This window comes from Pyrus communis, chromosome 2, assembly GCF_963583255.1.
Source record: "Pyrus communis chromosome 2, drPyrComm1.1, whole genome shotgun sequence".
In the NCBI taxonomy this organism is placed as follows: domain Eukaryota; kingdom Viridiplantae; phylum Streptophyta; class Magnoliopsida; order Rosales; family Rosaceae; genus Pyrus; species Pyrus communis.
Window position 1 is genome coordinate 18,483,540 of NC_084804.1, and position 12,221 is coordinate 18,495,760.

The 12,221-nt window shown below is 39.2% G+C and overlaps 1 protein-coding gene across 1 annotated transcript; it reads left to right on the plus strand.

Moving 5' to 3' along the window:
- Positions 1 to 1,394: 1,394 nt before the first annotated feature.
- On the plus strand, positions 1,395 to 2,093 carry LOC137726306 (pathogenesis-related leaf protein 4-like). The gene has a single exon (XM_068465221.1). The coding sequence runs from the start codon at positions 1,410 to 1,412 to the stop codon at positions 1,893 to 1,895; it is 486 nt and encodes a 161-aa protein (XP_068321322.1). The 5' UTR covers positions 1,395 to 1,409; the 3' UTR covers positions 1,896 to 2,093.
- Positions 2,094 to 12,221: the final 10,128 nt, after the last annotated feature.

The window sequence follows — 12,221 nt, forward strand, 5'->3', positions numbered from 1 at the left end:
CAAATAAAACATCACGGTTAGTGAATATTTTGTGGGTGTCCAAATCATATAAATGATAAGCTTTTTACCCAATGGGATAACCGAGAAAAAAGCTTTTTGTGGAACGAGGGGTGAATTTGAAAGTGGGGTGAACAGATGTGGCATAGGTGAGGCATCCAAAAACACACATACGATTATAAGTAGGGGGCGTGTTGCAAAGTTTCTCAAATGGTGTTTTCGTGGCAAGGACTTTGGTAGGCAAGCAATTAATTATATAGGACATACGATTATAAGTAGGGGGCTTGTTGTAAAGTTTCTCAAATGGTGTTTTCGTGGCAAGGACTTTGTTAGGCAAGCTATTAATAATATAGGTAGCGGTAAGCACACCTTGGAAGATTAATGCTCTAGTGGTCTTAAGGAGATGCATATGTTTACATTCGACAACACCATTTTACTTAGGTGTGTAGACGCTTGTATGTTGATAAATAACCCTATTATCTTGAAAAAATTGGCGCATAGAATAAAACTCACCCCCATTGTTTACTCATATTTGTTGTATTTTGGAATGAAATTGGGTTTGAACAAGGGCAAAGAAAGACTTAAGATTCCTTGTGTTTCAGATTTATGGCACATGAGGTACACCTATGTATATCTCGAGTAGTAATCAAAATGGTTAAAAAATAGTGTGCACCGGTAAATGAAGTGGTTTTGTGAGGACCCCAAATGTCACAGTGTAAGAGAGAGAAAGGACAATTAGTAGAAATTGTACTTGTCCCAAATGGAAGACGTGAGGAATCTAGCAGCAGAAGAGAGAAGGCAGAGCAAAGCAAGGATTAATACCATGTAAAACTTGGAAAGTAATATGTCTGCCAGAATGAATATATTGATATCAGTGAGAAAGATTTATACAAAAGTCCTCCTATAAACTAGCATCTAACTGCAATACAAATCAATTTACATATTACACACGTATTTGTCAAATATAATCCCTCATCCATCGGGATTTAGTTTGCCTTCTAACAGTTTTGACGTCTTCATAGGGTTTGGCCATTTTGGTCATGACGACATTGCAGACAAAGACAGAAAAATAATGTCATCATACACTAGCGTTTATACAACGTCATCATACACTGGTAGCCCACCAGTAGAATGACTTTTGAAATGATAATAAAATATCTGCTAACTAGTTGACTCCAAAAAAAGACTTATATGTGATATTGAAAAAATACTTCTAATTAATTAAATATCAATATGATATGGATATGTCACATCAATGCATTAGATCTTTGATATACCATATCAAATTAACGTGGTTGGAAATTAGGTATCTCCATGGAAAATACAATCCCCTTTCTCCTTTTTTTCATTATAAATACCGCATGCTACACTTCTCATTTCAAATATTTGCAGTGTGAGTAGAAACCAATATTATGGGGTTGTGGAAGACTTCATTTGCCTTGGTTTGTCTCATAAGCTTAACCCTACTCCCATCCTCTCATGCCCAAGACTCACCACAAGACTACCTCAATGCCCACAACGCCGCTCGAGCACAGGTGGGCGTTGCCCCCTTGTCATGGGATACCAACTTAGTCAATTATGCACAAAGATACGCTAACTCCCGCATCGGTGACTGCAATCTTGTTCATTCTGGTGGGCCCTACGGCGAAAACTTAGCACAGGGCACCGGTGACTTGTCGGGCAAAGCAGCCGTGAACTTGTTTGTGAGCGAGAAAGCTAACTATAATTACAACTCTAACACTTGTGCTGCGGGGAAAATATGTGGGCATTATACTCAGGTTGTTTGGCGCAGCTCAACCCGTCTAGGGTGCGCGAAAGTGCGGTGCAACAATGGAGGCACCTTCATTGGATGCAACTATGATCCCCCAAGCAACTATGCTGGGCAGAGACCTTACTAATTAACTAATATTCGATAATCACTTAACCGTTCATTAATTATCTGTTATATTAAGTATTTTCTGATATTATGTAAGGCTATAGCTATGTTTTCAAGAATAAAATGAACTAAGAAGTGATTGTCGTTTTTCTTACTAAGCTTTGTGAAAGAACATCCCTTTGATGTATTTGAATAATACAAATTTGGCATTGTGCATTAATGATATCATCTTATAAAACATATGTAAACCTTATGGTCAATCATTTTCATCCAGTAGATTAGAGTTGCTAAACTTTCATCTAACGGATTAAAACATGATTATTGTCTTAAGTAAATACTTTTTTTCTTATAACGTTCTAAATGCTCTTAAAAAATCTAGTCGAGAATGACTTCGTTTTTTGGCTTTTTAGACATCATCAGGCCGTAAATAAGAGGATTTGTACTTTGTACAATTTAACCACAAGGATGAAAAAAGGGCGTCGATTTTACAAAAAGCTAGGTATACATGATGAGTCAACTTATGAGAGAGACTTTTATGGCACCGGACGAGAAATTTTTCCAGGAGTCGGGTACTCATGATAACTGTGTTCCCCACCTATTAGCATTTGACACCTTGGTTATGACTCAATCCTTGAATTTTATTATCCAAAATATAAATAAAAAAAAATTTAACAAAAAAAAAAAAATCAATTAAAAATCCAAATTAGAATTTTTATCTAGCACAATTTCTAAATTACCCCTATCCCAGTGAACAAACCTCCACCTCGTCCACGCCAATCACCCATCAGATAGCAACTACCCACCCCATCGTCGGCCGACTACTTTACCGGCAACACCCCATCTCTTCTCTCTCATCTGCTCTCTATTTCGCCACTCTTATTTCGACATACAAGCGGAGGGATGTTCAGCGGCAACTTAACCAGAAATCTGGTGTCCCCAATCCCGATCTAATTGATGGTGGAGTGGTCGGCCTTCCCGTGTTCTTCTCCGGCGTAGGAGAGGAGGTGAAAGAAAAAAATGAGAGAGAAAGAAAGAGAAAGGGCAACAGAGACGTGAGGGAAAGGGAGGAATGGGTATGGGTGGGGCGGAGGGTTCCAGATCCTGGACGTAATTTGGATTGTTTGTCTGTTTATTTGATTGATTTTTACTTTTTCTTAAAATTAGTTTGATTTATATTCTCAGAAATAAGATCGAAGGATTGAGTCATTTCAAAAGATGATATCCAATGTGAAATGCTAATAGGTGTGGGAACACCAGGTGTCATGTGCATCCCCTGAAAAAATTATTTCTTGGCACCGGAAGGAGATATTTTTCAGTGTAATCAGAATATAGGATGATACACTACATATCATTATGTAAATAATGAGATATATATGCTAAAAAGTTAATAATTAAAAAAAATAAAATTTTCCAACGTTTATATAAAAACACGTAATGTACCACCCGTATTTCGGTCATAATAAAAAATTTCTCTACCGAATGATGTACGCCTGTGGCCATCAATGCATGATAGGGGTAAATCCCTAAGAAAAATTTACGCAACGTATTGCGTACATATAACGGTGATAGGATTATATCGTATCCATTTTCATCATGAAGCGTTTGTATACCAATGCATATGGACCTAAATTTGTTGCTCACTAAACAGTCAAGAAAATAACAACGATGCTATATATTGTTTTATAGTATATGCTTATTCGCGCGCGGGGGACCATTTAGGCCAAGTTTTGGTGAAATGTCTCTACATGTTTTATGGTTAAACAATGCAATATAGGCATATTCGAATCTTGTAAATAGTATATCCGTAACCGAATTATTCCTCCACCTTCAGTTTATGTTGTTTATAAGAAATGCAGTATAGACAAGGGTAACACAAACATTGTATAGTTTTCTACCAACTTGACCCTTTTTGAAGTGCAAAAAACGAAAGTTAGAAAAATAAAGGGAGTTTTAATGAAAAATGCTTGAGCTAACTTTCATTTAACTAAAAATCACATACTAATTTTATTTAATGAAAAGGGTATGAATATTTATTGTACTAGTGGCTAAGAGCCACTAGTACAAATGGTGTTGGATTTCTATCCGTGCATCTTGAGCTTGAAACTCTCTCATCTCTTAAATTATTGTAATAATTTCAAAATCTCCATTTTCCCTAATAAAAGTAAAAAAAAAATTACAAGTAAATTTACGGTCATCTTATATCCTCGTTCATACAGTTAATTTTGGCATCTTAATTCATCTTTTTTTTTTATGACTTACTGTTGTATCTTTTGGACCTTGCCTCATAAGATTCAAAGACCTACAGGGATGGAACTGGAAATTTATATCAAATTATATTTTTTTTGCAGTTATTTCACAAATAGTTTGCAACTTTGTGTTAGTTTTAGAAATAGCGTGAATCATTTCAATTCAATTTTAGTAGTGTGATTTATTTTGCTGTATTTCTAGAAATAATGCTTATTTTGTTCCCTTTTAGAAATAGTGTGAGTTATTTTGGTTTCGTTTTAAAAATAATGCAACTTATTGTGATGTAGTTATAGACATAGTGTGGTTATTTTAGTTCAGTTTCAAAGATAGTTTAATTATTTTGTTGTAGTTTAAAAAATAGTGTTTATTTTGTTCCCTTCCAGAAATAATGTTGATTACTTTGGTTCAATTTTCATAAATAGTATGTAATTTTATTGTAGTTGAAGAAATAGTATGGGATCTCTCATCTCCTCTCCTTTCATTCTTAAGGAGATCATTGTCATCATGTCAAGAAGAAATGGGGGAGACAGAACATAGCACAAAGATCCATGAAGGAACAGATATTAAACGGAGAAATGCTTTGCCATTAGGGGCAAAATGGGGCACTCATTGTTTGGGCCATTTTATTTGGATTGGTTTAGTGTTGAGTTTTGTCCTAACTATTAAATAAAGTTATTATATGGCTTTTGATTGACATTCAAAATTTTCAAGTCATTTTCATTAGTTTTCCTAAAAATAAAAAGAAAATTGCCAAAAAAATTACCCATTTTCTTACTCTTAGGACTGAAATAGGAGAAAACGGCCATGCACACCATGCACAAAAGCGAAATGATCAAAATACCGACATATAAAATGTAAAAATTCACAGGTGATGTCATTTTTTTTATTTTGAGGAGAGCTATGAGCTCTTTGTTTTAGGGTTGGCTCAGATCTGTGAGTATATCATGTGCATGTGATATGCATGTCATTGGAAATATGTGATTTTTAATGGGATTTCCAGAATCTAGGTTTCATGTTTAAGATTTGTAAACTACAGATCTTTAAGGGATTTTCAGAATCTAGTCCCCAGCATATCCCCCAACGCCGTTAATTGCACGATACACATCCACAACACAACCGATACACATTTCAAATATTGCATCAACATGACAAGAACCCTAATTTCTCACAACAAAAACAAAAATTCCAATTTGAAAAATCGAAGGTTCCGATCTTTGCCATGACACTCGAATTCCAGAAAATGACTCATTGCATTGATAGGACAAGGGCTAAGAAAAATAATAGAAGAGAGAGAGAGAGGACACCATTGAAGGCGGTAGAGAAGAAAAGGATGGGCAACAATTGACTCAAGCATGGCACAAAGAGTAAACTACTTGGAATACAACTCAAAGTTCTAACGCCATGATGTCGGACCAAGAAACTAACAATATATCAATCTAATTTGAGAGAGAGAGAGAGAGAGAGAGTGATACAAACTGAAAACTTAAGGTTTTAATGATGACGTGGGTCAAGCCCTCCAAGACTCACACTCATGGGTGGTCGAACTCGCTCGACTTGCAGACAATGTGAGTTGAAACCCGAAAAGATATTTGCAAGTGTAGAAGGACTGGATGTTTCTCTATTTCCTCTTTGTTTCTTTCTCTCCAAAATGAGAAATGAAGGTTGGAATTTCTAGGTAATCATTTATATGGAAGGGCAATTTGGTAATTTTAAGTTATAAGAAAATCTTATTTCTGTCATATTATTGTGCATGGCGTGTTGCAATTTCTCAAAATAAAAGATGGCATAGGCATAGCAATAGTTTTATCGTGTTTTGGAGTATCGAATTTTAAATCATTGTGTTCGTTTTTTTTTTTTTTTTTTTTTTTTTTTTTTTGTCGAATGATAGATTTTGTTAAATTAAATATTAGATTAGCCACTGACGGGGTTTGAACCCACACCGCCATACAAATGCTTAAAACCTTTTCACTACTGTGATAAAGGGCCAATTACATTGTTTTCGTTAACTAAAGTGGTGATGTCCGAAAAATATTTTTTAAATAGACATTTTTGTTTTGGTCAAATGATGGATTTTGTTAGATTAAATGTTAGATTAGTTACCGACAGGATTTGAACTTGCGTTGTCATGTAAGGGATCAACACCTTTTCACTACTGTGATAAGAGATTACTTGCTTTTAAATAGACAATTAAGTTTCAGCCCTCTGACCACCTTTCCACCTCAACAAACTTTCCTTAATAGGGTGATGAATCAACCATTATTTACTAGTGCAATTTTCCTTTCTATTCTAATATCAAGTATGCCCCTCAAAACTAGCCTGATTAATTGATTGAAAAACAACTGCTCGGTTTTAGCTTTTTATTCATTATATTTATGTCTATTGGATGTATGTGTTGTGGAGCAAAAAATAATCAAAAAACATATGGAGCGAGTTGGATTAATTACCAAATATTCTTTTTAAATTGGGATTAATTACCAAATTAATTGCAAGATATTATTTTACATAATAGCTTGCAATCAATCCTACAAATCAACCATATGTGGCCGGTCCCAATTAGGGCTAGGCACGGGCCGGGCCGGGCCCAATTTTGAATGAACCGGACCTTACTCGTTTTAAACAGTAACGGGGTGAGCCGGTCCAGGTAGAGGGGTTTTGAGTTTTGGAACCGAACCAAACCCGACCCGTTTCAAACAGGCTAATTCGGGGCGGGTTCATGGGTCCAACTTTTTTTCTTTTTTTTTTTAATTTATAAAATGCAGTGCTGCTGTGCTCTACAGCAACACTGGAATGAAATTAGCAGACTTAACCGGCCAACGTCCCTGGCCATTGGACTGGTGGTTCTTCGCCTGAGCAGTTCGACCAACACTGCGACAAAAATGGTAAAAGGGAATGGCTTGCTTGTGGACTAAAACACCTTCCAAGTACCTTTTAGCCTTTATTAAATGCATCTTCCTGATGGCATGGGCAGTCTAAAACAAATTAACAAATCCAACTTATAACAATCTAATTGAACCAATCCAAGCATAACACAAGCAATCCAAGATAAACAGATTTGAAAATTACAGGAGCTGTTTTTTAAAACTAAGGTTACACTGCACATCAATTCTTACATATATATATATACTCACACACATAATCGATTCAAATTCAATTTAATTCAGCAGAAGTTTCAAACTCACTCGATTCAAATTCAATTCAATAAAAGATTTGAAATTGGAACATAAGAGAGGTCATCAAGAACCCACCAAAATCCCTAAATCTAGAAAACCCTAATTTAATTTTCAATCCTAAATCCCTAAAACGTAATACCTTAAAACTGAAGAGGAGTAGAGACATGCGTTGCAAAAATGGGTCTAAGTCAGACGAAGGAGATGACTGGTTCTCGACCACCTCACGCTCCGCCACCTTCGATGCGAGATTGGGGTATCACTTTAAATCAACAAGACTCGGCGGTTCCAGCATCGAACTCGGCCTCGCTTATGCTCCACCACGATCGGGTCGATAAGGAGTCATCGAAGGTGATGTATGTTAGCATTGATAGCGGGAGGGTCACCGGTGGGGTTGAATTCGAGGTGTACGAGAACAACGACATGTTTTTGTGTGGGTTTCTGGAGCGGATGCAGGGTGTTTCGATCAATAGAAATGCACAGGGATTGTCAAATGATTCGAGAACGGGTGAAGTGAGGTATGAGACTCTGAGTGAAATGAGAGGAGTTGGGAGGAGAAATTGAGAAGACTAGGTTTCAGACTTCGTCTTAATTCTATTCCATGTTAGAAACAGGCCGGACTGGAGGCCCGTTCCTTCTTATTTTAAGATTTGTCCCGCCCCGCTCATTCGTATACCAGAACCGCCCTGCCCCATTTTGTGTTCAGAAATTTTGGACCTGCCCCTACCCGCGGTTCCTATAACCGTTTGCCCACCTCTAGTCCCAATTCTCCTAATAGGGCCGGCCACACCTCTATATATAGCCCCTCATTTCTCCAAAAACCTAAGTCCAATTCTCTCCCAAAAGTTCTTTAAACATTTTCTCTCAAATTCTAACTTCGGCATTGGAGATTCTTCGGCCAAAACCCCTTATTCATCGTGGGCGCGTGAGGCTCTTGGCCTTGATCTTAGGTGTTGATTGTTTTGCAGGTGCATTTTCTTCCAAGAAGAAGAAGGCGAAAATTTGCATCCATAAATTAGTGCTTTCATTGAGAGTTTGAGTCACACGCTCGTAGAAGACTCTCGCATTCAAGGTTTCTAATTTTTTGCTCGTTCGTAGATTTTTCGTACATTCTTATTTCTAGAATTTTTTTATACAAAAATTCTTTGAATAAACATAAAAGAAAAGTATGATGTCAAGAGATTCGAAAACCACGACGAACGAAAATTCCAACGTTCAAGAATTAGGACCACAACAATCCACAAGGCTCAACGCAACGACAAGTGGAGCAGGGCCACTCCTACGGGACACCACCATGGTAACCACTACGGCAACCACCACCGTGGCAACATTTGGCAAACCCATAGCCCATGGTGGGCAATAAGCACAACGGACGGCCCAAAAAGTGCAAGCCAAAGCTATGCCAAAAATGGCCTAGCGCCTCGCGCTTCTCCAAGTTACATAGGCCCAAGCTTAGGAGAAATCGGCTCGAGCCACGACTTGGCCAAAGCCTACCACGCACCTGAGCCGAGCCTAAGCCCAACATGCACGTGCACCGCAGCCCACTCCCGTGGTGTCCCAAGCAGCCCAAACCGGTCCAAAAACCCTTCAACCATCCCGACTCTCAGATTTTTGGGCCAACAATTGAACCGGGGGCATTTTCACCACATTTCTTCGTGGATTTGACATTTCCTAACTCAAATCACGCACCCGGAGTCTACCACGCTTCCACTACTCAAGTAGACACATTTCGTCCAAGCTCTTCCACTAAATGGCGAACAACATTTGTCTCGACAAGTTATAGAGTTGTCGAGAGCCCTCGCATAGTAGACAACCTAGGTGAATTAGCTCTTGCAGCGCACCGAGGTACACCCTGACCCTAACGAGGTGCCTAGAAGTATGACAATGGTAGAAGAGCAACCTCTCCAACAGTGTCCCAGCAAGCAGCCACTTAACTAACCACAAACGTAGCGTTCCAGCAGTATACACTCTCGATTGGGCCTTCGAGATAGTGTATACTCCCGTCTTAGCACGCATAAGAGCATGTACTCTCGATTAGGCCCATGGATGAGCATACATTCATGGTTGGGACCGTACTCTGACAATCAACATGAGCAACCTTCCAGTCGAAATGTTCATTCGCGGTTAGGCCCATAAAAAACATCATCCACCTCACATCAAAGTAGGCAACACAACGGATGGAGAAAAGTAGTCACTCAATCCAGCTCAAGTTTAACCAGTGGCCTACGAGAAATTCATTCGCTTGCTAGGGATGTACCACATGCACCGCAGTCATGGCTTGGACGAGCCGAACATATAGAATAATAGACTAGACCACCAGGTCAAGAACAGGGGCAGCCGAGAACTTTGCTACCCCGACAAAGGCAAATTTAGGAAGAAGTAAAAAGGCTCATGACTAATTAATTGCATGACTTTCAATGTAATGAGGTCACCGATGAAGCACTATGTCGAGACATGACCAACATAAGCAGGTCGCCCTTCACGGACAAGATTGAGTAGGCAGAACCTCCGTGCAAGTTTAGCATGCCACATTTCATATCTTTCAAAAAAGATGGAGATCCAGAGAGACACTTGAAGTACTACCGAAGCATGATGGTCTTTTATCAGAACAACGATGTCCTTTTGTGCAAGATATTCGCCACCACATTCCAAGACGAGGTGCAAGATTGGTTCCATACCTTGCCGCCACGGTCTATCCGGAGTTTCGATGATATTTCTTTGGTTTTCACCAAAGAATATTCGTCCTACTGCTCGATCAAGAAGAAGTCCGACAGCTTGGTCAACATGAAGAAGAACCTAAATGAGTCGCTCCACGACTATGTGAAGAGGCTCAAAGCAGAAAAGGGGAAGATAATTCAATACAATGACTCGATAGTAAGCGCAGCCTTCCAAAAATGACTCTTAGCAGACCACCTATTGTTTAGAGAATTAATCATGAAAGAATATCTAACTTTGGCAGACTTTTTTTCTCTTGCAGAGAAGCATGCACTTTGGGATAAGGCTCGGTGAGCAAATAAGGCACCCAAGCAGCCTCGAAAAGAGTCAGCAGTATCTCAAAAGAAGGACATGAAACAGTAAAGCAAAAGCAGTCAGAAGGCCAAATGTAAGGATAGACCCACGACTAAAGAATGCTGGCATCCAAGAACTATTTTAAGTTCTCGATCCCAATTCACCAAATCCTCCGAGACATCAAAAGTGAACCATGGTTCAAGCTACCGAAACAATCAAAGGGAGATACTTCCAAGTTGGACAACACCAAGTACTGCGCATTCCACCGAGGTCCCGATCACACAACTGACGACTGTTACACTTGGAAGAATTACCTAGAGAAGCTCATGAAAGAAGGCAAAGTCATCAGATACTTGGAGAAGCCGGCTACGCAGCCTAGAAGAAATGCGGATGCCAACAAAGAACCACCCAACAAGACGATTCAGATCAATGGCATATTCGCCGAATCTGAGCACTTGGGGACCAACAGCAATTCTAAAAAAAAAAGATGCATCAGGCTCTATTAGTCTCATAAGTCCAGGCAACCAACACCCAACCTGGACCCATTGTTGGTTTCACCGAGTAGGATGCCAAAGGTGTAGATTTCCTACACGACGATGCACTAGTAGTATATATCCCATTGGCTTATGCCATAATCGACAGAATGATTGTGGACAATGGAAAAGCAGTCAACCAACTTCAGCTCTCAGTAATTCAGAAGTGGGCCTGGAAAACACAATCATACGCCGAGCAGAGTTATTCATTGGATTCAACGAACACACCTCGACAGCCATCGATCACATCACACTTGACGTGAAAACATCACCAATTGTTTCAAAGTAAACGTTCACAATAGTAAACGACCCGTCTCCCTACAATGAGATTATAAGGAGACCTTGGCTAATAAAGTTGGACGCCATCACTTCCGTCAAGTATCAAAAAATCTGATTCCTCATCCCGAGATGAAGAGTTAGAAAAATCAACTTTGACTAGGCCGCATCTCGACGATGCACTGTGCAAGTACTGAAGGAATAAAAAAAGAAGACATTTACCCCCATAGAGGTAATTGAGGTCCAAAGGGACAATGAAGCTGCCAAATAGCAATTACAACAGTCGGATCAAGAAGATAGAGTTCAAACCAACGCACCAGTAGACGAGACGGGATGGAAACCTGAGGAGGATGCTGAACAAATCATTCTTGATCCCCAGCAGCTGGAGAAGACTGCTAAAATCAGCTCACTTCTGAGCTAGAAGGAAAAGGAAGAACTCACGATTTTCCTTAGGAGAAATCGTGACATCTCACATGGTCACCTTCTGACATGCCCGACATTGACCCCGAGATAACTTGCCACAAGCTGCACATCAATCCTGGTGCTAAACTAGTGATCTAAAAGAAAAGGCATTTTGCACACGAGCGAGTGGCGATCATCAAGGTGAAATGTGACAAGCTATTGAAGGCTAGATTCATAAAAGAGGTAGCACACTCAACATAGCTTGCCAAAGTCGTGCTAGTAAAGAAAAAATAGAAGGGAAAATGAAAGCTTTACGTAAACTACACCAACGTCAACAAAACATGAACAAATGATCCTTATCCACTTCCCTCGAACCGATCTATTAATAGATTTAACTTCTGGGAACCAGCTGTTCAGTTTCTTAGATGCATACTCCAGCTACAAGCAAATAGCCATGTATGAGCCCGACAAGGAAAAAACCATGTTTGTGATTGAGCGAGGCATTTACTACTACAAAGTCATGCCCTTTAGTCTCAAAAACGCAGAAGCCACTTACTAAACGTTAGTAAACATGATGATCAAGAAGTAAATTGGAGTAACCATAGAGGGGTATATATCAACGACATCATGGTGAAAGGCAAGTAGCGATCAGACCACATCAGCAACTTAGCGAAAACTTTCAACATCCTTAGAAGATACAAGATGAAGCTCAAT

What these genes read in the sequence shown, in the direction of transcription:
- LOC137726306 (XM_068465221.1), top strand. Translation starts at nt 1,410, where the DNA reads ATGGGGTTGTGGAAGACTTCATTTGCCTTGGTTTGTCTCATAAGCTTA.